The sequence below is a fragment of the Sander lucioperca genome, chromosome 13 (genome assembly GCF_008315115.2).
Source record: "Sander lucioperca isolate FBNREF2018 chromosome 13, SLUC_FBN_1.2, whole genome shotgun sequence".
Lineage (NCBI taxonomy): Eukaryota > Metazoa > Chordata > Actinopteri > Perciformes > Percidae > Sander > Sander lucioperca.
In genome coordinates this window covers 23204882-23231903 of record NC_050185.1, presented here as the reverse complement: position 1 = coordinate 23231903, position 27022 = coordinate 23204882, and the positions used below count along the sequence as shown (strand labels likewise).

The following is a 27022-nucleotide window of genomic DNA, read 5'->3' as shown; positions in this document are numbered from 1 at the left end:
GTCGCACGGCCTAGGACGAGTTCGAAAAAGTTGGTTTTGTGCATTGTGCGATATTGCGGAAAAAAATTTAAGCGGAAATGGCCGTGGCCTATATCATGTGATTCAGCTTGATTCAAGGAACACGTGGAGCTATGGTTTTCTAATGTGCCTGAGGTCCTTGCGGAGTTTGGGACCATTCTTGAAAATGCCAACCCCCCACCATGTACGGTTTAGGCTGTAGTCGGAGTTTTAGGCGGAGAAAAATAATGGAAAAGAATAATGATTAATCAGTAGAAAAACAATAGGGTTCTACAGCCCTGCTGTATGAACGGCATAGCTTTGCTATTGCCCGTTCTTACAGACTCGGGCTTGGACCCCTAAAAATAATGTCTGATTAATCAGTAGAAAAACAATAGGGTTCTACAGCCCTGCTGTATGAACGGCATAGCTTTGCTATTGCCCGTTCTTACAGACTCGGGCTTGGACCCCTAAAAAAAAAAGGTACCGTTGTACCAGCACCGAATTTCAGTTACCGTATTGGTACCGGTCAAAATGTGAATGGTATCCAACCCTAGATACGTTAAAATTCTACTTAAGTACATTACAACACTGATTGCCACTGGTATTACATACACAAGGTTTCATTGAGAACGTTCATGTGCTCACTGTAATCTGTTTAACTGGAGATTTTTATCACAGTGTTTACACGGTTCACAGTAACACAATTTCAGCTGACAAGCTGGTTACACTCTGGGGTATGAGTGTATTTTCAGACACAGATGATTTGGGCATACTCATATTGTTATTGTTATTTTCAAAGTACAATGGCTTTTTTGTATTCAGCACAAGTTCAGCTAAAATAATATCTGAGTAGAATGTATTCTGATATATATTCTGATTTAACTTTTTTTTAAATAACTGGTAAAAGTTATAAAAAGTAGTTTAAGAGCGGTGAATTTGTGAAAAAAAACATTACCTTACCCATTGTGGAGAACTGTTTGGTCACTTGAGGTGATTGTGTGAAGTCTTAGGTATGTAACAAGCACAAAGACTTTCATCTGCGGGCCCGGGCCAACCCAGGGGCCCGCATGACTGGAAGATATTGATTGACAGCCGGGGCCCCCTATCGCATTTGGCCACTGACCAAGCGGGAGTGAGAACGGGTCAAATTCATTTCCTTGTTTCAGAGACCGTTCTCTTCACGTGTGGGACTCGAACATGTCACATTTACCAACAATACGTACAACGAAAGACCGTGCAAAACATTTCAGACCGTCCTGCCAACCTGTATACATTTTAACATTTTTCACTCTGAAGTCACTGAAAGCTGCTGCTGTTTACATCCTGTCTGATCTCTGCAGCGGGCGGGGCTGCTGAGTTCCCCCCGCGACTGACACACACACACACACACACACAAAATCACACACGGTGGATGCAGGAAAAACCGGAGATGAGACGTACAGGATGACCTAAATTGAGGACAGCTACACTTGTTATTGTAAGTGCAATGCTAAGTTAAAGTCCAATAAGTACTTTATCAAACCGTATGAATGTGTGTCCTAGCCCAGGATAGGAAATTAACTAACAATGTAAAGCTCAACAAGCCACTGACAGTGACACATATGTTCAAATTTGATTCATTCAATAAATTATTACTTTTTGTCTTAAATCCACCAGCCATTTTCATATTATACCAAATTTGCAGCATCCTGAGCCTTTTTGGTAAGGTTCCTAGGAAATCTCAGCCCAGAGTAATTAATTAATAGTAATAATTATTCTCCCCATTTTTTAAAGATCTATACAAAAAACTTTTTTTACAACTTTCACTGTCTTCTGCAACTTCATTGCAACAAACATACAAAAGACAACGCAACTTTTATCGCAAAATCAGGCATTTTGGGCCACAACAATCTAAAAAAAGGACACGAAATCCTGGAGGGACTGCCCTTGTGTGTTTTTTCATGTGTTATTGTGCACATTCACCAGTGTTTTGTTGTTGTTGTGGTGCGCATAGGCTACTCCTGATTTTGTCAGTCATCTCATCTCTTATATGCTGTGTCTCTATGATCCTATCCTGTCCTATTGATGGTAGCCTACTCGTGGACATTGCTCCGTCATCACGTGCTGTTGTAGGGGGGCCCGCCTTGATAATTCTGCTTAGGGGCCCGGTGTTGGCTCGTTACGCCACTGTGTACAGGCCTGAAGACATCTGCATGCCCATATTAGGTCATAGTCATAGCACCACCTATTGACAGGAACAGGAAGTCAGTCTTATGTGACGATGATTGGAAATTATTTAAAATTTACATGGTGTGGTCTACACATAATATACAGCTAGCCAGCTACTGCATAATTTCTATGAGTTCTCTAGTGCCACATAGTGGACTGAGAAGTGTCATGTCATTTCCAGTGCCACACACTCCACCCAGGAATGTCTTACTTTTGCGCCCAGGGTTTGTGAATGTAAAGAAGAAAAAGATGCAGAGGTGATGTGTTTCAACAAAGAGCTGCAAATGTCTTTTTACAGTTTGGGCCAAGGGGCAATCTCCCATGCTGAGCAATGAAACACATGCAAAGTGCCAAAAACTGCAGTTCGAGTGGCTGCTTGAGGATGGCTCCAGAAGTAAGACAATTTCCATATACCCCCATGTTAAAATGGCCAACTTTACTGCAGAATTAAATTTTCAATTCAATTTTATTTATAGTATCAAATCATAACAAGTTATCTCGAGACACTTTACATATAGAGTAGGTCTAGACCACACTCTATAATTTATAAAGCGCCAACAATTCAAGTAGTTCCCCCAAAAGCAGATTCAGTGTGATTCAGTGCGACAGTGGCGAGGAAAAACTCCCTTTTAGGAAGAAACCTCAGTAATGAGAAAAGCTTCTTTTAGGAAGAAACCTCGGCCAGACCCATGCTCTTGGTAGGCGGTGTCTGACGATGCCGGTTGGGGATGTGCTGAACAGTGGAGATAATAGTCACAATAAAGATAATGGAACAGTGACTAAGAAATAGTAGTCATAGTAGTTCATGTCATAGCAGGGCACTGCAGGGCATTGCAGTATGTAGCGTGGCACAGCAGGGCATGGCTGGATGTAGCAGGTTCTGCAGGACGCAGCAGGGCACCGTGGAGCGTAGCAGGGTGAACTGAAGCAGGAACACGGCGACAGCTGAAACCAAGTTCTAGGTGCCATCCAGATCCAACGAAAAACGCTGGGAAAAGGAACATAAGGACTCCGGGGAGTAAACTCCCCAGAGCTAGGTTAGTAACAAGCATTTTTGGATCTCCTCACTCCCTAACTATATGCTTTATCAAAGGGGAGTGTTTTCAGTTTATTCTTAAATGTGGTGACAGTGTCTGCCCCCCGAACCCAGACTGGGAGCTGGTTCCACAGGAGAGGAGCCTGATAGCTGAAGGCTCTGGCTCCCATCCTACTTTTGGAGACTCTGGGAACCACAAGTAGCTCTGCATTCTGGGAGCGCAGTGCTCTAGTGGGACAATACGGTACTAAGAGCTCTTCTAGATATGATGGTGCTAGACTATTTAGAGCTTTGTAGGTCAGGAGAAGGATTTTAAATTTAATCCTGGATTTTACAGGAAGCCAATGCAGAGAAGGTAATACAGGAGAAATATGATCTCTTTTCTTAGTTCTTGTCAGAACACGTGCTGCAGCATTCTGGATCAGCTGGAGTCCTAAGGGACTTATTTGAGCATCCTGATAGTAAGGAATTACAGTAGTCCAACCTAGAGGTAACAAATGCATGGACTAGTTTTTCCGCATCGTTTTGCAACAGGATATTCCTAATTTTGGCAATGTTACGAAGATGAAAAAAGGCTGTTCTTGAGGTTTGTTTTAGATGGGCGTTGAAGGATACATCCTGATCAAAATAACTCCTAGATTTCTAACAGTAGTGTTGGAGGCCAGGGCAAAACCATCCAGAATAGATATATCTTTACATAATGAAGTTTGGAGGTGTTTGGAGCCCAACACAGTCACTTCAGTTTTGTTTGAGTTTAACATCAGAAAATTGTACGTCATCCAAGTTGTTATATCTTTAATGCACACTTGAAGTTTAGCTGACTGGTTTCGTCTGGCTTGATTGACAAGTATAATTGGGTGTCATCTGCATAGCAGTGAAAGTTAATTGAATGTTTCCTAATAATATTGCCTAGAGGAAGCATATATAAGGAGAATAGAATTGGTCCAAGCACTGAGCCATGGCTAACTTTAGCGTACTTGGAGGATTTATCGTTGATATTAACAAATTGAGATCGATCAGAGAAATAGGACTTAAACCAGCTTAATGCGATTCCTTTAATGCCAACTAAATGTTCCAGTCTCTGTAACATGATGGAATGGTCAATAGTGTCGAAAGCAGCACTAAGATCTAATAAGACAACTATGGAGACAAGTCCTTTGTCAGCAGCAATTAGAAGGTTGTAATTTTCACCAGTGCCGTCTCTGTGCTATGATGTTTTCTAAATCCTGACTGAGAGTCCTTGAATAAACTATTCCTATGTAAAAAGTCACATAACTGATTAGCGACTACTTTCTCAAGGATCTTTGAGAGAAAGGGAAGGTTAGATATAGGTCTATAGTTGGCTAAGACCTCAGGATCGAGAGTGGGTTTTTTCAGAAGAGGTTTTATCACCGCTACTTTAAATGACTGAGGTACATAACCTGTTAATAAAAACATGTTGATCATATCTAGTAATGAAGTGTTAACCACGGGTAACGCTTCTTTAAGTAGCCTCGTTGGGATGGGATCTAAGAGACAGGTAGATGGCTTTACTGAAGAGACCTTTAGCATTAATTGTTGAAGGTCTATAGGAAAAAAGCAGTCTAAGTATATGTCAAGTCCTGTCGTTCTTTCTAACACTCCTGCATTCAAAGGTGAACCATTAGGAGTTGAGGGCAAAAGGTGATGAATTCCATCCCTAATTGTTATAATTTTATCATTAAAGAAACTCATGAAGTCATCACTACTAAGAGCTAGGGGAATAGATGGCTCAATAGAGCTGTGACTCTCTGTCAGTCTGGCTACAGTGCTGAAAAGAAACCTTGGGTTGTTCTTATTTTCTTCTATTAGTGTTGAGTAATAGTCTGATCTGGCATTTCTGAGGGCCTTCCTATAGGTTTTCAAACTGTCTTGCTAATCTAAATGAGATTCTTCCAGTTTGGAGGAACGCCATTTACTTTCAAGTTTTCGCGAGATTTGTTTTAATTTGCGAGTTTGGGAGTTACACCAAGGTGCTAGTTTCCTTTGCTTCATCGTCTTCTTTTTAAGGGGAGCAACAGAGTCTAAAGTAGTCCGTAGGCAGGCCGTAACACAGTCTACAAATTTATCAATTTGGGGGGGAACTAAAATTAACACAAAGGTCCTCTGTTATATTAAAGCGTGACATTGAGTTAAATGCTGTTGGAATATCTTCCTTAAATTTAGCTATCACACTGTCAGATAGGCATCTAGTGTAGAAGCTTCCATCTAATTTTGTATAGTCAGGTAGTAAGAATTCTAAAGTTATTAAGAAATGATCTGATAATACAGGATTCTGCGGATATATGATTAAATCCTCAATATCAATGCCATATGCCAGCACAAGGTCGAGGGTGTGGTTAAAACAGTGCGTGGCCTATGCACATTCTGACTGAAACCAATTGAATCTAATGAGTTCAAAGCAGTACTAAGGCTATTGCGGTCAACGTCCACATGGATATTAAAATCACCTACAATAAGTACTTTGTCTGATTTAAGGACTACATGTCGTACTGGCAGAGAATAATAGGACCCAAACGCATAGAGAGAGGCTGGCAGGAGAAAGGGTTGAGCTCGAGAATTTATTAATTGAACAAAAAACGGCAGCACGGAGGCTGGAAAAACCACAGGAAAAAACTCATAAGGAAAAACTTATAAAACAACGCAGGGAAGAATCCAAACACAAGGCACAAAATTAACATGGTGAAAACACAAACTGACGCAAGAGGATACAAAACAATCTGACAAGACACAAAGGGAAACACAGAGGCTAAATAAACTAGGAGATGAGTAAACCAGGAACAGGTGAGACAACAGGTGAAACACATCAGGGCGGGGCAGGACAATCAACCAAGGCGGGAAAACACAAAGTAAAGCTAGACATGACAAGACAGAAAACAGACTATCAAAATAAAACAGGAAACAGAACTAACAGGGAAATGCACAACCGGGAACAGAAAAATACACAACAAAATATATACAGACAACACTACACAACACAGGATACATTTACAAGACAGGGAACAGAAACCTACAGAAAAAACAGGGAGATAACTAAACAGAAATATACATACAAAAATCTACAAACAGGGCAACAGAAATGTACAAAACAGGTAACAGAAATGTCCAACCATCACACTACACATGATAAAAACTCTGAGAATTCAGATAAAAATTCAGAATACGGACCTGGAGCTCAGTAAATAACAACGAATATAATTGGCTGTAATGATTTCCATGTTGGATGTTGAAGATTGAGAACAAGGCTTTCAAACGAGTTATAAATTAGTTTAGGTTTAGGATTAATTAACAGGCTTGAGTCAAATATGACTGCAACTCCCCCTCCTCGACCTGAGCCTCGTGGAATTTGAGTATTATTATGACTGGGAGGAGTGGCTTCATTTAGACAAACATATTCTTCATGGCCCAGCCAGGTTTCGGTAAGACAAAATAGATCAATTTGATTATCTGATATCAAATCGTTTACCAATATTGCTTTAGAAGACAGAGATCTAATATTTAATAGTCCACATCTAATTTTCCTATTCTGTTCTATCATTGCAGTGGTTGTTTTAATTCCAATTAGGTTGTTAAGTATAGCACCTCTTTTGTTTACATTTGATTTAACCAATCTGAGTCTGGGGACAGAGACCGTGGTTATTAGACTATGAGTAGGCGACAGCTCCAACGGAAGCCCAGAGGAGTGCATTGCACTGCACCTCTGATTACTAATATCAAACTTGGGTTGTCATGGTTTAAGATCGATAGACTCGGTCAGATTTTTTTGCCGTCTCTCTCAGTCAGACCAGGCTTTCCCCAGAACGCCCTCCAGTTGTTCACATAGCCCACATCATTAGCTGGGCACCATTCTGACAACCAGCGGTTGAAGGATGACATGCGGCTGTACATTTCATTACTGATCAGGTTTGGCAGGGGTCCAGAGAAAACTACTGAGTCCGACATTGTCTTTGCATATGCACAAAGTGACTTAACATTCATTTTAGTGATCTCTGATTTACGTAATCGGGTATCATTACCACCTACGTGGAGTATGATCTTACTGTATTTACGGTTATTTTTAGCCAGCAGCTTTAGGTGGGATTCTACATCGCCTGCTCTGGCCCCAGGGACGCATACGACCGTAAGCCGCTGGAGCCGCTAACCTCACGTATAGAGCTCCCAATAACCAAAATTGGCTTCTCATCGGGTGTATCACTGAGTGGGGAGAACCTGTCAGAAAGGCGAGGATGCTCCGGTTGAGAGTGACCGCAGCCATGTACACTCCCTGGTTTATAACTACCGCTATGCTTCCCTCGGACAGTCACCCACTTTCCACACTGCTCGGGGTCTGCCGGAGGACTGCTAACAGAAGCTACAGCATGTTGGCCTGCACCAGCTACGGAGGAGCGCTGGCTAGCTGCAGAAGCATACGATTTTGATTCCATGGTGGGGAGTCGTGCCTCTAACTAACTAAGCCTCGTTCAACATTTGACACACAGAGCAAGAGAGGGTAGGAGAGGAATCAGCCATTTCTAATGGCTTAGCTAAAGTAGCTAGCAGCGATCCAACTATTGTGAGATCAGCGAGGCAGTCGCTGCAAGAGAAGATAGCTATAAGTGCTTGAGTAAACTGGTGTAGTTTAAAGGCAATCCAGGCAAATAGCCGATAAATTAAACAAATGCTTATGCTCATGCCCTGTTGATGCGGGCTCTAAGCGTAGCAAGTGTAGGCCTGTTCATAGCCTGGTACTAAAAAACGGTTTTGGTTTCTATCGGGGTAAACCTTTATGACAACTGTGGGGGGGTAATTTTTTTAAATATAACTCATCAAATTAAGTTATATTCAGGCTTAAAGTTCTGCATAGTTAAGTTAGTTACGTTGATTGACAGATGCCTGTAGTGAGAGGAGGCTAGCTGCTGGGCTGCAGCTCTGCTTGGTGTCCCCGTCAGTTCAGCTAAAGCTAACACCACTCACTGCACTTGACGTCCTGGCCTTTCAGACAATTCTGAAGCAAAAATCTGACGCATAATATGGCTTGCTGTGGGGTTAGGGCTAGGGTTAAGGTTAATGGACCCTCCCAAGAAGTCAACCCTCCACTTCTTTCGGTGAGTGAAATCATAATATGTTATTTAACATTATATGTGAGCTTTATTAGCACGCTAGCTAATTAGCCATAGACTGAAGCATCGGAGCATGACAGTCGTTGCTGACCGTCATGCTCCGAGGCTTCAGTCTATGGCGTGTATGCTAAACTGGTTAGGCTTGCACCAAATTCAAAACCTAACTTAGTAGTGTTTAAATGTGATAATACTTTAGAACAAAGGGTGTTTGTGTGAGGTTGGAAAATAAATAGTCACTACATTATTTGGGACCATGCTGCTCGTCAGCAGCAGTGACCGAGTGAGCAGCGCAAAGAAGTGTTGCTCACTGGCTGATAGAAGCAGCTGATGGCCAGGTGTAGAGCTCCGCTGTGCTCCGTCTTGCATTAATGGTCTATGGTGACAGCAGGCTCTCTGATTTATGACTTGCCATACGGGCTAATGCTAGACTAGGAGAACTGTGTCAAATGGTGTGTGTAACTTAAAAGAAAAATGTCACATTTCAGCATGAATCTAGAAATACTAGTAACCTAGATGTTGCAATGTTAGTTGAGCTGGAGTTGGTTATCGAGGCTGTATGGTAACGTGAAATTTGACAGCACACAAACCTAAACTTCATTATTTTAATTTTATTATTACTAAGATAGGCATTTTGAAATTATGCCTATTACTTCATTATAGCCAAAATAATTTGATTATGACCTGTTGAACAGTAGTCATTTAAGTTGTATTGTTTGCATGTAAAGATGTTTTTGAAGAAGGTTACCCAGCACATTTATATATCTATTTGTATTGTTTCCTCCATTAGGTGATTCAGACAGGCTGGACCAGTGTTTGCTCAACCTGAGAAGACAGAATTGGACTCCTAACAAGACTTCTCGTCTGTGCAGTGAACACTTTGAGAGTCATCACTTCATCACTACTTTGAAGGCATCACTTGTTTTAAGACATTAACATTTTGCAAAATTATGACACTTGGTTTTTATTCATCAGTTCTATTATCATAATTACTTACAAAACAACTTGTGAATTTGTAACCTTTTAAAATTTAGAGAGTAGTCTTAATGCTTAGTTTTGTCTGGATTGTGTGATTTGCTTGTCCTTTGAATTGGCAGATTTGAATGTGAAATCTAACATTTTTAGTCAGTAAAGACAAAAGCAGAGCAAATATAAATAAACTTAACACAAAAAGTAAGGAAATTTGTGTTTGGTAGATTATTTCTCTGTGGTAACAATGCTTCTTGGCAATAAATCTTATACCGTTGGAAAGCCTGTTTAGTTCCCTTTCAAATGGTGCCCCATTTGTAAGGAACATGCATTTGTGGGATGAGCCCATGAAAAATTTGCCAAATCTTCTCTGCCAATGCCAAACAGCTTATTTTGCCATTGACTCATTTGGTGGATTGGATGATTGAAGTTTGAAGAAACAAGACATATTGGCAATTCAGTCCCTCCAGGATTTCGCGATTTCTCGATTGCGCGAATTCAACCAATTATCGCGAATTTGGTGCGACTCACAATTATGACCAATCACCGCAACTTTTCCGCAAATTTGACCAATAACCTGAAGTTTCCAATCAATCACAGCAGTCCCATGTGCACTCTGAGAGCCAATGACCAAGCGGGAGTGAGAACAGGTTGATCATTTCCTTGTTTGTGATATGAAGACGAGATATGTGACTCAAACATCTCACATTTACCAACAAAACGTACAGCAAAAGACCGTGCAAAACATTTCAGACCGTTCTGTCAACCTTTATACAATTTAACATCAATGTAGACTGTAACAATTTAAAAGTTGCTGAAGTTGCTGCCGTTTCAATCCTGGCTGTCGGCGGGTGGGGCTGCTGCTCCGTTCCCCCCGCGACTGACGCTTGCACACACACACAAACACAGACACACACATACAAACAACACACACGGTGGATGCAGGAAAAAAAGGAGATGAGACGATACGATGACCTAAATTGAGGAAAGCTGCGCTCGTTATTGTAAGAGCAATGATAAGTTAAAGTCAGTACTTTATCAAACTGTATGAATGTGTGTCCCAGGCCAGGTTAGGAAATTAACTAACAATGTAAAGATCAACAAGCCACTGACACATATGTTCAAATTGATTCATTCAATAAATTATTATTTTTTGTCTTAAATCCACCAGCCATTTTCATATTATACCAACATTTGCAGCATCCAGAGCTTTTTTGGTAAGGTTTATAGGAAAACTCAGCCCAGAGTAGTTTTATTCTCCCCAAAACAAGTTTCCTTTTTATTTTTAAAGAACTATACAAAAAAAAAAAACTCAAACTTTTTGTTGTGTCTCCCACAACTTCATTGCAACAAACATACAAAAGACATCGCAACTTTTATCGCAATTTTTACAAAAGCTCCCGCAAAATCAGGCATCAGATGCTGTTGCCGCCACATGAGGACACCTGGAGTGGGAAGAAAAGATGAGATAATGATCCACACTGACTGGGAGGAAAATGAAATGCATAATAAATGCTTCAGGTAGTAAAAATTATAAAGTCAGCTATATGTTCATGTATACAATATTATTATGGCACATCTGTACGATAAAACCCAAGAGATGGCGCCAGTGGCCTGCCGTCTGTCACTGCCTGTGCTGTGTGTGTTTGTTTTGTTTGTTTCGCTCCTTGCTCAGGATGTCAACTCTCTACTTGTGTATGATCGCCAAACACTGCTGGATCTTCGATTGTATGCCAAAGAAGTAGTAAAATTGGATGATGGTGGACGTGAAACTTTGCCCCCGCTCCTGGCGAGGGTCCCAGCTTACCTTTGCCGCGCCCTGGCCCCACCTTCTCGGCGTAAGTGCCCCCGTCGCTGGGGAAAACGCAGCGGCCGGCTGTTGAGGTTGAAGGCCCGTCTCGCGCAGGATCCTGCAGTCCTGCGCTGTTCCGCGCCTTTTTGGACTGAGATTGGAGCCGTGCCTGGCCTCGTTGTTCCTCAACGCTCGCTGATACCTGTCGTCGGTCCAGAAGAGGTGTTCCAGCCCCGCGACCCCTGTTCTCCTCGTCCCCGCCATTCCTTTCAAAAATCCTGGAGAAGATTGTGTACAGTCAATTAATGGCCTTTCTGGAAGAACAAAATATTCTAGATGTTTTCCAATCGGTTTTAAAACCCTGCACAGCACAGAATCAGCACTTTTAAGAGTTTTTAATGATATCTTTTTAGCTACTGACTGTGGTGACTGTGTTATCCTTAAATATTGATCTCATGTTTGAAGCAGTGGGTGGGCATCAGGGGCATAGCACTGGAGTGGTTCAGGTCATACTTGGCTGATCGAACTTTCTGTGTCAGCCTTGGTGACTGTGTATCCTCCACTGCTCCTCTCTCGTGTGGGGTCCCACAGGGCTCAGTTCTTGGCCCTCTCCTTTTCTCTCTTTATTTGCTCCCACTTGGTTCCATACTTAGGAAGCACGGCATCTCATTCCACTGTTATGCAGATGTCAGTCAGATTTATGTGCCTCTTAAAAAGAAAGATGCATGCTCTGTCAGTTTGCTACTTAAGTGTCTCGACGACATAAAGGCCTGGATGGCTCTGAACTTTTTAAATTTTAATGATGAAAAGACAGAAGTGATGGTTTTTGGTGGCACCACTGGGACCCCCCCTGTAGATCTGGGTTCCTTGGCCCAGTATATTAAACCCAGCGTCAAAAACCTAGGGGTCAAAGTGGACCCGTAGCTAAAGTTTAACAGATTACTGTAATGCACTTTATGTGGGGGTAAGTGGGTCCTCCATCGCCCGTCTCCAGATGGTACAGAATGCTGCTGCACGTCTTTTAACTGGCACACGTAAACACGAGCACATTTCCCCCATCTTAGCCTCACTCCACTGGTTGCCTATTCAATTTAGGATTCATTTTAAAATTCTTTTATTTTCTTTTAAAGCCCTGAATGGTCTTGCCCTGCCCTACCTCTCGGAGATTCTACGCCCTTATATACCCACTCGCTCTCTCAGGTCAGAAGATCAGCTGCTCCTGAGTGTGCCTAAAACTAAGCGGAAGCTCAGAGGAGACCGTGCCTTTGCTGTGTCGGCTCCTAAATTATGGAATGATCTGCCACTGCACGTGAAACTTCCTCTTCCTTGTCTGTTTTTAAATCCCGTCTTAAAACCCATCTCTTCTCTGTGGCCTTTGACACCTAGTAAGATGTTGACTTAATTTACTTCTTTTAATTATTTAGATTGATTGCTTTTCATTGTGCAGGTATTATTTTTATTCATGTCAAAATGTTATGTTTTTTATTTATGATGTCTTATTTATTCTTCTGTACAGCACTTTGGTCAACTTTGGTTGTTTTAAAGTGCTTAACAAATAAAGTTGGTTTGGATAAAAGGGAGCCAGGTAGCCTAAGTATCTCAAAATATAGATGATAGTAAATACTTTTTGTTGCCCTTTTGAAAACAGCTGTCAAAAGTAAAGTATCCAAGATCGGTACTAGTTAATGCTGTGTGGTGAAGGTATCACAGGTGGCTATGACCTCAACAAGGACCGAAATAAATAAACATCTTATATAAGGTACTTCCAGGCTGCTGACCCCTCTCCATCTCCTCCCGATAGCAGGGAAGAGGGCCTGCAGGTGAGCTAAGTTAGCTAACGTTACAGGACTTGGATGTTTTAGGGTTTATCATAAGCTTGTGTAACGTTAGTATCTCAATAACAATTATATTACGTTTTGTTTAATAATTTCGGGCTGGGACGAACGAGTAAATTACCAACCGGCAGCAAGTTGTTTGCAGTAGCCCAGCGAGCAGCATCACCACAGGGCTAGCATTAGAGTAGCTTCTTAGCCATTGCTAGCGGGGAGCTAGAGAGCTTCGACCTAGGTGGGCATCGTTTCAGGAATCGGGCTTCATTCGAGTCCGCCTGGTCCGCCTCAGCTCCACTCACATTCCACCTCCTGACGTCAGCACTGCAAAGATGGCGACTGCGGGAGTCGCCCACTTTGAGCTTCATTTGGGCTATTCAGAAACCAATGGGTGACGTCACAGACACTCTGTCCATAGTTTTAACAGTCTATGGTTTGGGCAAACCTGAATTGAAGTTGAGCCGGGGCTATTCTCCTCTGTCACTGTCTTACTGACATACTAAGAAGAACTGTGCCTGTTACATGAATAAGACAAGACGGCCATGATGGTGTGTCTGCCCTCAGGCCAAGGAATAATTAAGATCATCAGATCTTAACTATTTCTAGACAACTATGTTTATTGTAAGGCGTGGTTGTTTTATACAAAGCGAGTGGGGGGGAGCCAGCGTTGAGCTATCATTTTCTTGGTTGCAGTTGAGCCGCCTAGCCAAGGTGTAGGGTGTAATTTAGAGTCATCATTAAGTAACAAATCAGGTCAGCGTGAACATGAAACAACTTTTTCCCAGTTAATATCAAACACGAGGGGATGTCATTTACTGCTCCACAATCATTATCAGATAGCTAATTTGAAAAAAAAAAAAAAAACATTTACATTACATACATATACATCCTCTGCAATCATCCTCTTTGACTACTGTATGTGTCGAGATGACAGTTTATGCAGGAGCCGCAGGTCATGTGATTGTCTATCCCATGTTTTAATGTCATGTCTGACTCAGCTGTCTGTGTCATCATGTAAAGATTTGGTTACTGTATCAAGCAAGTCTAGACACTGCTGCAGCCGATTAACACACAGGAGATATGAAGAGACCAAAAAGATGTGAATCAACAGCAGAGTCCTCAGTTTATTTTGTTGAACTGGATTGTTGTTCTTCTGAAAAAAAACAAAAAAACAAAAACCCAGCAAGTATCAAGGGGCAAGGATAGTATGTGCTTAAGGATGTCCTCTGCAGTGTAAAATAACTGCTGGGAAAGTCATATTATGCCTCCAACTTATCTTTCTATAATCACAGAGAAGAAGGGAAACATCACCCAGCAGCAGTCCACCCTGTTGTTGTTTAAGTCACAAACAGTGAAAGGGGAAGTTGCGTCTTAAGTATTTATGTTGTTGACGGTTGGCAGAGTAAACACTGGTAAAGCAGTTACGCTAGCGAACAGGTATGAAGGAGTGGCTCAGTTCTGAATGGTTGCCAGACCCACCTCTCGGAATGAGGGAAAGGGGTAGTGCGAGACACTCAGTGAAACAGACAAACGTTGGTTTACCTCCTACTTTTTCACTTGGATTGATTTTAGGAGAAGATAGAGCAATTTGAGTAAGACAGGTAGGAGCATTTTTAAAACTTCTGAGCTAGTGATTCTAAAAGATTAAAAAAATCAGAATTTGAACTGAATAAGTTTCACTGTCTTCACTTAATCTTGTGTGTCTTGTTGTATCTTTTGGCATTGGGCTATTGGTACTTACATTCCTCCTTTCTCTATTTTCTACTTATTTTCTGATTGAATCTTTTTTAAGAGGAGTCTGCAATATGGCCTTAGCAAAAGTGTTTGGTAAAAGACAAATGAACATCAAAAAAGTTTTGAACAGAAACAATAACAACCAAAAAATAAGCCAAAGATTAAATGAGTGGCAATGTAGAAAATCATGTGCATACTTGCAGTTAAAGACAACTGACTTTGGTGTTAGAATTTAGATTCTGAATAATTTTTGCATGCCAGTTCAGTGTGTCAGACTTTAGAGTTACAGAGTACAGACTTAATTCACCCTTTAAAAGTATATGGAGGGATTAAAGTTAGCTGTGCCATTTTGGCTTACCCACCTCCACGTTTGCTTGTGACGTCAGAGTAGAGCGCTCTGTGCAGGAAATCACGGCCTATAAATTCTGTTGGGCACAGGTTCCATGCACCCCAACAAACTCCTATCTCTTGTATTGAAGAGGAGCAAACTGCGTATGTACAACTACAACGATCAGTCAATGAGGAAAGATTCTTGCGCCCCAGGGTCCTATGTCCTAAGTTAGTAAGTGCACGGTGAGAGAGAGTAAAAAAGACAGGGAGGTGTGTTTGTTGGTGAATATGAAGTTAGCAGTCAAGTTATAGCTGTGAACATAGCAGTGTTCCAGACTAACTTTTTTTACTATTGCACCGTAGCCCCTTACTGAAAAAATTTTCATACAATGACATGACATATCACACTCAGGAAATCACTAACCCCCAATTTCCACCAACTGCGGAACGGCTGCGGACCCGCTCCGGAACGGCGGCGGAGTCAATAGGTTTCCATTAAAGTCAATGTTTGTATTTTCACTGACTGCGGAACGGCTGCGTTCCAACTCCGTCCCAGCTCCGGCGATCCGCAGCCCTCCGGAGCAGATACGCAGAGCTTCTATTTTTGACGTCTGCCGGAGAGCTCTGCAACAATTCAGCACGGGGCAGATTGTGCGGGACAGGAAGTCGAGCACAGAAACAAAATAAAACATCTGGTTCATTTTCAAAATAAAATACACCGTGCTCACGGCGGATCATATTTCCCTGCACTACAACTTGAAAATGTCATAATGGGCGGAGACAGGCCTGAAGTCAAGTTTGTGGTTCTGTTTATAGAAACTACATCCTGTTATCCCTTGTGTTGACTTCGGGTCACATTGACCCGTTTTAAATTTTTGTTTTATATCAGAAAATATGGGACGTAGAAATAAGCGCTGAAAATGTGTAGAAGAGAAATTAAAAAAATTAAAACTAAATTGTGAAAAAAGGCGTCAAAATGTCGGGAAAAAAATGCGTCAAAAACGTCGGGGAAAAAAAGTGTTTTTTTCAAGGTTGAAGGGAGGACAACACAAGGGTTAAATCGCGCGATCATACGTGAATTCGCAATATCTCGTGGGTCCTCGTGACTTCAGCTGTCAGTCATGGCCGCAGCCGTTCCACAACAAATCCGCACCTGGTGGGTATTGAAGGACGGTGGAGCACGGAGCCGACACGCAGCGGAGCCAATCCACAGCCATTCTGCAGTTGGTGGAAATTGCGGGTAAGGACCTACCTACCACCATTGTAAGGCGTGGTTGAGTTCAATCTCACAAATCCATGATTGTCACTCAAGGCAAACTGTAAGAGATGAGGAAAAGGACTGTTCTGCAAAACAGGGACCCAAGACGATTCTTCTAAGACAGTCGGTTAGATTTCTTCGACAAAGATGAATATTGCAACAACAAAGATCCATTTGAAGACAGGTAAGTATTTATTTTACAAATTATGATACGTAGTGGTGCGTAAATGTGACGATTGTTGCCAAATGCTGCTTCTGTGCGCAACACTAAGGCTAAAATGGATTTATGTAACATTAAACATGTATTGACAAAATTGACTGCCCATTAGTAAAGGTTAGTAAAGGTTTCCTTGTGTAAAAGTGAGCTTCACTTACAAATAGTATAGCTTATTAGCTATGTTTCGGCCACTGTTTTATCATACTGTTCTGTGCACCTGAGACATTGTCTTTCACAGTATTTAATGTATGTGCTGTAACGTGATGTGTGTTTGTGTGATTGCTATATGTAGTATGTTAGATTTTTTTTATTTATATTACAGATGATTCACAGCTGCCAGGGCTAAGTGATCTTCATGCAACATCTCTCCATGTCTCTCCACCACCTCCATCTCTGCCCAGATTTATGTAAATATTGTACTTTTTCTGTGTTTTTCATATTAAATAAATGGTTTGAAGAAAAAAAACCTGTAGTAACCAATTTTTCATTTACACACATTCTATAAAGCTTGATATGCAGCATGAAGTCATTATTGAGGTGAAAGTTGACACCTTTACTCAAAAAGCGATATTACTAAATTTCATTTTAGACATATACACGGATCTACTATTTTATTCATATATTACACTACTTTTGTGAACCTGAGACCAACTTTTTAGGTTCAGGCCCAAATAATGTCTTTACACGTTGCTTCAGGAAAAATTTAAGCCTTACTAGGTCACCAGCTGAGTTTTTTCTGAACATTTTGATATAAAATACATGGGTGCATGCATTTGCAAATACCCTTAAAAGGTGAATTTAAGAAGATATGTAAAAATCAAGAAAATGCCCTTAGACCTCTGAGGGTTAAAGCCTTTTTTAGAAGTGTTGGAAGCTCACACCAGGGCACCATTATTTGGGAACCTCAGACTGGTCATACAAAAGTCATACAGTACCAACTAGGTTAGGTTCAGTGCATTAAAATGGTCAATCAAAAGTAATTAACAGTTATTAAAATTATTAATTAACATAATTATACTTTGATGATGATTTGGCTTTGTTAATCCTTGCTATAGAGAGCTCAAGCTTAACTATGTCTAGAAAATACGCTAACCACTGTTTTATACAAAGCGAGTGGGGGGGGAGCCAGCGTTGAGCTATCATTTTCTTGGTTGCAGTTGAGCCGGCTAGCCAAGGTGTAGGGTGTAATTTAGAGTCATCATTAAGTAACAAAACAATCGTGTCAGTAGGAATTAGATATCCTATCACATCAGATAGTATTGATGTTGTTTTATGCCAGAACTCATGGATATGGATGATAATGGATATACTGGTGATTTGGGTTCTTGGAACAGTAGAAAATGTTGTCCCAAACTGCCTCCCAATTAATTGTTTTCCCCTCAGGGCTCAGCTGTCATTCCCATTTCTTTACTATTGGGAGTTCTCCTACAACAACTGCAACAGCTTAGCATAAATCTTGGACACTAATCCTCTCACAGGGAAATTAAAAAAAACATTTAATGACTGGGTGCGCCTCAAAACTGTTTCCCCGTGGCACTCCATAACATTTTAGGGCTGATCTTAAGCAAAGATAGAAGTAAAAGGATGTCCTGGGGATCTCAAAACTATCTCTCAGGTCTTCAAAACTCAACATACCTTTCTCATTGAATAACTGGTCTAGAGTATAAATACCCCTGTCCCTCTACTGCTTACAAGAGAAAGGTTTGTTACCAGACATTAAGTGTGTATTGTGCCATATTGGGGTATTGACGTGCCACTTCTTGGTGTAGTGTAGGTGCTCCTCCACCTGTTTAAAGTTGGCCAATGTGTTAGTGATATTGGGGCCATAGGTTAGCATATACTTTTTTGGACAAACACCAGCAAAGGCAAGGGGCCTCATTTATAAAACCTGTTACGCAAGACAAAGTTGCGTGAAGCAGGGTGAAATTTGCCATCGCAATATTCCTCGCAAAAGTCGCGATTTATAAAGAATTTCCATGCGTAAAAATGTGCCCAGTTTTCCGCAACCTTTTGACCATGCGTGGGATCGTGCGTATGCTCCCAAGGTTTTGTAGACTGCGTTTTAGTGAACTCCGATGGTAACACGAAATATCACGATTGAGTCAAAATCGTTGAAGATCTTAAGAATTTTTGGAATAGAGTCCTCAAGATCAGAGATGTACAACAAAATATCATCTGCAAATAATGATATTGAGCTGTTATTGGATTTAATCTGGACATTACATATTTTATTTTGCCTTATGGCTTGGGCTAACGGTTCAAGAGAGATCGCAAATAGCATGGGGGAGAGCGGGCATCCCTGTCGAGAGCCCTGCTCGATGGGAAATGGCTGAGAGTGCAAGCCATTGGTTGAGACTATGGCCGTGGGATTCAAGCCTCTCCATTACTTGCCACAAGTAGTTCCACTCTAGGCGGTCAAAAGCCTTTTCCACGTCCACTGATAAAACTGCTGCCATTGTTGGAAGGTTTCTGGCTTCTTCTGTTACATGAAATAATCTGCGTACATTGTCTGCAGCGTGACGCTTTGGTATAAAACCTGATTGATCGGGGTGGACTTGCTTCTCAATAAAACATTCTAAGCGCAGTGCCAAGACTTTGGAATAGAGTTTAATATCGGTCCTGATGAGGCTAATGGACCTGTAGTTTGAGCACTTCGTAAGATCTTTGCCCTTTTTGGGTATATCGGAGATTAGTGCAGTGTTGGTTTGTTGATGAAAAGTGCCCATCTCCATAGCTGAGGTTAAAGTTTGTAAAATGATAGGTCCTAATATGTCAAAGTACTGTAGTAGAAGTTCTGATGGAATTCCATCCAACCCTTTAAGACCAATTTAAGAAGTGGTACAATCCGAAAGAGACTTGCACCAATAACATGAAAGCTGATTGGCTGCAATATAAGTTACATAAGTTGGTCTTATTGTCGTAATACAGAGAAATTATATAGCGAAAGAAAGAACTCAACACCACAGAATGGAGGAAAAAAAAAAAAAAAATGTCCATAATGAGGTAGGGTTACATGGATGTAGGAGAATTTAAGACCTGTTTAAAATTATTTAAGAACTAGAACACAATACTCTAGAGAATTTAAGACCTTTTTAAGTCCTAAAATTTAGATTTTGAATTTTTAGACTTTTTAAGACCCCAGGGAAACACTGTTTCTACTATTTAAAACAGCTGCCGATATGTCCGGGAAGGGTTTTTCTCGTCAAGAACGCCTAGCTCAACCTCATAACTGACATGCTAACGGAGAGCTAACCAGCTTCTCCCGCACATGGCGGCGAGGATGACGAAGGAGGCCCGTCACTTGATTAAACTTATTGAAAGTTTCCGGGCTGAAACCCACGGTTCACTGGGCACCCTGTAGTCTACTATAGACTCTTTTGGGACATGCCCACTGAGGTTGAAACTTCCCTGCAAGATTGTGACGATAGGATTACTTCGCTTGAGGCCAAATGTGAATAGCCGGGAATTGCAACAAGTTGCTAATGGCTAAATCGGAAGACCTCGAGTTGAGGAGCAGGACGCCAGAATCTACGTGTTGTAGATGTACTTGAAATCATGGAAGGGCCACAGCATTAATGATGACTTCTTTGCCGAGACGCTGGGTATGAAAATCCCCGATGGGCCAGAGATGTTAGACCAGGCACATTGCCTAGCTTTCTGGCTAGCCTCTGGTGAAAATGCTCCTCCGAGATCCATGATTGTAAAGGTGCACCATTTCAGAATGAAGCAGCGCATCCTCCAGCTGGCCAGGGAGAAGGGTCCGCTCACTTTCCACGGATATTCGGTGCATATATTCCCTGATTTTACTGCTGAGGTCGTTAAATGGAGAGCATCTTTTACCAACATCAAGCAGAAGCTCCGGGCTGCAGACATCAGATACGGCCTGCTGTTCCCTGCCCGGCTCCAAATCTCATTCAAAGGCAGCAAGTACAGCTTCGTTACAGCGGAGGAGGCAGAGAGTTTTTATGCGGAGACCATAGCCCCGACTCTCTGGGTGGATCGGGTGAAAGACGCTAATAGATAACTTCTCACCGGCATTTTGATGTCGGTCTCTTGACTGACCATTCTGGACCTTTTTTTCTCTATTTTCTTTCTATGATACTTATTAGATTTAGGCTGTGACTGAAGGTGGTGAGTCTGAATATTATTTATGCTTTGTTCTGTTTATAATTTGTTTTTATAACTAAAAAAACACTATCCTAGGAGACTCAACAGATCCTTCTCAAATTTGGTCAGCACCATGTCAAGCAAAGCATTTGTGTTTTTGTAGAACGGTGTTGACGTGGCAAGGCGGGAAATTTACACGTTTTGCCTTAACAAAGAAAGCAGTTGTAACTTGACTTCACATAATCCAATCTGCCCCAAAATTCCACATGCTGGATAAGAGTCCAGGCCTGGAGACATCTACATGCCCATATTAAGTCATAGTCATTGCGCCAACTACTGACAACAGGAAGTCAGCCTTATGTGACAACGATGATCCGATTTACATGGTGTGGTATACACATGATATACAGCAACATGACATGTAATTAGTGTGTGGTCTCTAGCGCCATTTGCACTTTTGCATTGTCCTATTGTCTGAGGCGAAAGTTGTGGGCTTCTTTGCAAGCACAGTCTAGTTCTATGAGGCAGTAAAAAATTAACCACACTTATTTTATCTGCAGAGAAACGCTGACCAGTGCCTCTACATCTTGGAGATCCTTGATGACCTGCTGAGCCTGCAGGGAGGCCAGAACTAGGTGTTAAGCTACCGGCCACCACCAGGCAACCACCACCTAACACTGGTCCAACTCCACCACAACAACAACATCAGCCCTATCTTTGTGCTTTCCCTCAGCGAGCCCCACCTGGGTCTCCCGGTGGTCCTGCCGCAGCATCAAAACATGAGCAGCTGTTGCCACTGACGCCGCCAGGAGAGCACAGTGAGAGCAACCATACAGGTAGGTATGAGAGGGGGAAGACTTCTGAGATTTGGGGAAGTAAGTTGATTAAGGGAAACAGATAGGAGGAGGACTGGAAGGAAAGAAAAAGGGGAGTCAGAGGTAGATATGTAAGCGCAAAAGAGGGGTAGTCTAGAGGAAAAGGAGAGAGGAGTGGAGAAGAAAGGAAGGGCACAGGAGGTGTTAGTCATATGGCAGAAAATATGTGAAAATCTATGCAAATGGTTTGCTAAACCAAGGGAATGGAATAACAAACCATCCGCCGAGTTCGGAAGTCTATGTGCACCAATTAATAAAAAGTGCAGGCAGATCACTAATCTGTGCACACAGTTTAAGTAAGACATCCGGATCATGCATCTGGCTTTCAGAATAAAAAAGCGAACTGTAATAAAGTGTGTAAAAGTACTTTATGTAATGCAATGTAATCTTGCATTGGCCACATTGCCAGATTTTGTGTAAATGCAGACCGTGTGTGTGTGTGTGTGTGTGTGTGTGTGTGAGAATTTGTATGGTCGCACTTGTATGTTTGTTTTTGTTGATTGTCTTGTTGTGTATTTCTATTCATGCTTTGTTTTAATTTGTATGCTGTTTTTAATGTAAAACACTTTGGGTTTACTTGTAATGAAAGGTGCTATACAAATAAAATTGACAATGAAATTGAATTACCGGTGCATATAATGTTACATTAACTGTCAGTCCATTAACCAAATAGCCAAAAATATCTGGTTGTTCAAACCGCCTGCAGACCTGCCAACCTGTACGCATTTTGCGTAGTAGTCGCTGGACGCACCGGAGGACCGAGACACAAAGTAAACACGCCTCTCTGACCGGTACCGGGGGGTTAGCGGTTAAACTGAGCGGAGGATGTGCGTAATGTGTCGGTGTGTGTCGGAGCCTGGCTGGCCGCTCAGCGCCTTCAGACAAAGCTCAAACTAACAGGCTAACGGCTTATTATCTGCAAAGATTGGACCTGTGAGAGCATTAATCTGCTCGGTGTGCGTCTTATAACAAACAGAGCGAGCAGCTGCCGGACTCTAACATCTGTTGATCCGTGCAGGACTTCACTATGAGTGGACTGTTTAGAGACCATGTGACCGGCAGGTAACGTTAAAGGTTATCTGATACTGTAGCAGAGCTGCAAAACGCTGAAACATTGCTGCAGGTATTCATGCATGACTGTTGTTGGTGATTTACAGGGGTGGAAAACTTACTCAGACCATGTATTGCAGTAAAAGTAGAAAAAAACTGTGTTGTAGAGTTACAAATTACTTGTCAGTTACAAGTCCTGCATTCAACATCTTCCTTAAGTAATAGTACAAAGGTATTATAACAATATACCTAAGTACCAAAAGTAAAAGTGCCTGTTATGCAGTGTAATATAGACCTAGATCTTATTTTATTGCATTATATTATGATCCAATACATTGTATTAAATATGACTGATAAAATGTTTTATTTAATTCGAGTAGCCTACTTGTACATACTTATTTTCTAGGATTTAAAATGTATACAGATTTGACGTGGGTGGTGATGGCGCAGGGGATATGACACATGCCTTTGGTGTGGGAGACCGGGGTTTGAATCCCACTGTGATACATCAACCAATGTGTCCCTGAGCAAGACACTTAACCCCTAGTTGCTCCAGAGGAGTGTGACCTCTGACATATATAGCAATTGTAAGTCGCTTTGGATAAAAGCGTCAGCACCAACTCAGGCGTTGAACTGCTTGTAAACAGTTTTTTTTAACTATCCCTAGACACAGAGGGACAGGAGGCAGGAGTATAATTTGTACAGTTTATTTACAACCTCAAATATTGTGATCAGGGAGTGAACTACAGCCAAACATGGGGAGTCCAGACAGGGGGTAACCAGGAGTTGTGTGTGCCAGGGTGCTGTCCAGGAATAAACAGAGCCGAGGTCCCAGCCGAGAGGCAAAACCAACTCAATGTTCTAGACTTCTATTATTAAAATATATTTATAAAACAGAGAAACTACTAAAATTTGATTTCTATTCAAAATGATTTGCTGCAGAACAAACTGTAGAAATATTTGAGCAGCTGAGCAACAGCTAAGCGGCCAGCCAACTGAACAGATATGGCGGTGTAGATGAAAGCTTTTCAAAATGTCAAGAAGAAAAGTTGCGTATTGTATCTTTAAAATTGTCAACGTTTATCTATGTCTAATGGAAAGGTTTGTAATCTTGGGTTGTTGGTCTGGTTGTATTGTTTTTTTGTGATATGATTTTTGTAAAGGTAACCAAAGTTAAAATTAGCTTTTGTGCATCTGAATTTTCACTACCCAGCCCATTTTACCCCTTAAATACTTTTTTAAAAGTCTGTCTCTTCCGCTTGTAGAGAATTGACCATTTGCTGACATCCCACCAAGGCTAACATTTTTCCTTTTGTCTTTTATGATTTTATTTACTTACAGATGTTTCGGAAAAAAGCATCTTCCTCCTTGAGAATGAGAAGAATAACAGAAAACGCTAGATGTAATAATTTCTTTCTTTACTCTGTAGAAAAAGGTGTAAAACTATGTAGTTGTTAACATACAGTGTTGTCAGAAGAAACCACACTAATATCAATGCACCCCCCCACCCCAAAAAAAAAGCAAAACAAAATGTGAAAACAACTTAAATCTATAAAAATAAGTAAAATGACTTTTTTCACTTGTTTTTCAAGAATATAAAGAAGATGCATTTGTAGAAGAAAGGTGTGACTCAGAAGGAAATGATCCTCATTGAGTTGCATCTTCCACAACAAATACATCCTAGGTGGTTTAAACTTTGACAACATTGGATGTGCAACTGAGAACACATTGCTTCTGTCTTTAACACTCTATGAACATTTCTTAGCTGTGAGAATTTCCAAATCACTGGGTTTTGTTTCCTTGCAAATGTGTATAATCCTTTTTTGTGTCATAGCCAGTGGTTAAAATCTCACACATTTCTATTAAAAAATATATTGTTTCTGTCCTTTGTCCCTATAGGGGTGAAAAGGAGTCACTGTGATCCTGTGTGGCCCTCAGTGCTTTGATTCTGGGGTTCAAACACATGTAATCACTTAGTTAAAGTTAGTCCATACAGCCTGACTGAAAGCAGTGTGTTGTGACTGGGGTCATACAGTTATATTTTGGCTGAAAACAACATTAAGCTTTGCTGGTGACACTAGAACAAGCTGTCTTTGCTTGTAAAAACCTCTTTTTCTAACTAACTTTTCAGATTGGCCCTTGCATGATGATACATTTTAATACTGAAATGAAAATTAATCAACAACAATTTTGATAAATGAATAACCTCATTTATTTTAAGCACAATGACAAGCTTATCTAATTAGAAGGTTGCTACTTTTCCCTGTTTTATATAATTGTAAACTGAATGATTTTGGTTTTGGACTGTTCGTTGGACCTTCTAATCTGTGACACTTAAGATTTTGCATTCACGTATTCTGTAACATCATGTAATGTGTAGAAGTTTCTACTTTTGTCCAACAAGCTAAACATTTGCATTGTAAGCATATTACATTAGTACAATCCACAGGTACTGTAGCCATTTAGTTATTAAATGATAGTAGTTTTAGTGCAAACGATGCAACAATGCAATGGCTGCACTGAGACCTTTATCTTTTCAGTCAATGGCCAAGTAAATAATACTTAAGTTTAAAGTCAGTTTATCTCTTCAGGTTCCAGTGTAGTCATCGCACAGCAGTCACAGTCTTTATACTTTGGTTTAAATGGTTAGCCTTTATATTTATGTTCTTTGTGATTTGGGTTTGAGGCTTAAGGGTTTTGCTGATGGTTTGGTTTTTCAGAAATTGTTCTTCCTCCAGTCTTCTTCTAAAATGGGAACATGGATGGTGGTGGATGAACCATTTGCATATTTGACCTTAATGCTTTCTGTCCCTTTCTCTTTTGTCCTCTCTTCTTTCTTTTTATTTCTGCAATAACTTCACTCATTGTCTTTTCTGTCACTCTCTGTCACATTTTTTCTCTTTCCATTTGTTCACATTCTTCACCCTTATAAAACTCCCATCCCTTTACCACACTGCTTCGTCCTCTCTTTCTCTGTCTTTCCACTTTCTCCTCCTCCTCCTCGCAGGGAGTATTGACCGTGGGCGAAGCTTGTCTTTCCATGAGGTGCGTGGCCAGTGTGAGGCAGAGATGAGGGCCGCAGCCGAGGAGTCGTCCACCAGCAGCAACAGTGTAGGAGGTGTCGGCAGCACCGTCCTGCAGCGCCTCCTGCAGGAGAAAATGAACCGTAATTATGTGCTCCAACAGCAGCAACAACAACAAGGAAGTGGAGGGGGTTTTTCAGGGCAGGGGCATATATGCCCCTCTGATGATCACTCCATGACCCCCCACATTGCCCGGCAGGAGCCCCAGGGACAGGAGCTGCAGACGGACAATGGCCTGGAGAAGCTGGGCTCCACCAGAGTAGGAGGAGGGGGAGGAGGCAGTGGAGGGGGAGGAGGTTTAGGGACTGGAGGTGCAGGAGGAGGCAACACTGGAGGTGGTGGGAGCAGCCAAGGGCAGTGTCCAAACCCCGAGGACCTCCCTACGTACGAAGAAGCCAAAGTGCAGTCACAATACTTCCGTGGCCATGGTCCTCCTCCTCAGGCTCAGCAGCAGAACAGCCAGCCCCAGCAGCCTCCTCTCCCTGGTTCAGTGGGCACCGCCTTCTACGTTACTGGGGTAACCAGCGCCAAGGTGCGCACTGAGGGTCGCCCCACGGTGCAGCGAGTGAGCGGCACAGGGAGGGTGCACCAGGATGATGGTCTAAAGGATCTGAAGCAAGGACACGTTCGCTCTCTCAGCGAACGACTTATGCAGCTGTCTCTGGCCACCAGTGGCGTGAAGGCCCATGCTCCTGTCACCAGCGCCCCACTCTCCCCCCAACTGCCCCCACCAGGGCCACCGGGCGACTACTACAAGTCGCAGCACCGGGGCCCGCCTCCAGACTACCCATTCAAAGGACTGAGCTCGCCTACCAAGCAACAGGAGCCTGGAGACCATTTTTACCAGGAGCAGAGAGGGAGGGAGCTCTCAAGGGAGGTGCCCCATGTCCGATACCAGCCCCCACCCGAGTATGGCTCGTTCAGGTAAGGAACACAGCCCTGGCCAAGGAAGACCATGGCCATGAACACACCGTTACCTGTAAGATAGTTGCATGACACATGCTCCATTTCACCTGAATGCTTGCAGAAAGATTACTGTGCAAAATGGAAATGATTTCTTTTTGGGCATGCTTGGAATCCAAGAATATAATGGACTATAATAGTTCTGGGTTGATATGCATAGTAGCAGTGAGTAACACACATCGTATGCATATACAGTTACCCGACATACAGGGAGATTGATATGATTTAAAAAGCACCAACACACATATACACTTGAAGATGCTGAGTAATAAATAGTTATGAATATACCATACAAAAACAATGCTTTCACAGTGAATCAAACATTTACATGTAATTGCTTGAAGAATTTGTGCTAAAAAATGTAGTAACATATTTTGTATCGATACTCCTGCAGCTTAATAATACATGATCCTAAAAAAGAGAGTTTAAAATGACAGAAAGGGTTGGATACCCAGCT

At 41.8% G+C, this 27022-nt stretch overlaps 1 protein-coding gene across 8 annotated transcripts in view; it reads left to right on the top strand.

Moving 5' to 3' along the window:
* Window positions 1-27022, top strand: part of amot (angiomotin) — a 150802-nt gene that overhangs the window by 18833 nt on the left and 104947 nt on the right. Inside the window, exons 1-5 of one of the 8 annotated variants that reach the window (XM_036008830.1) lie at window positions 14291-14540; window positions 18185-18188; window positions 21155-21430; window positions 23861-23921; window positions 25527-26526. In XM_036008830.1, the coding sequence (XP_035864723.1) occupies window positions 23861-23921; window positions 25527-26526 (1061 nt within the window). In that variant the 5' untranslated portion in view covers window positions 14291-14540; window positions 18185-18188; window positions 21155-21430. Of the gene's footprint in view, window positions 1-14290; window positions 14550-16380; window positions 16455-16809; window positions 16895-18184; window positions 18189-21154; window positions 21431-23860; window positions 23922-25526; window positions 26527-27022 lie in introns of those variants that run through there. The other 7 variants (XM_031303704.2, XM_031303703.2, XM_031303708.2 and 4 more) reach the window with 7 other exon arrangements.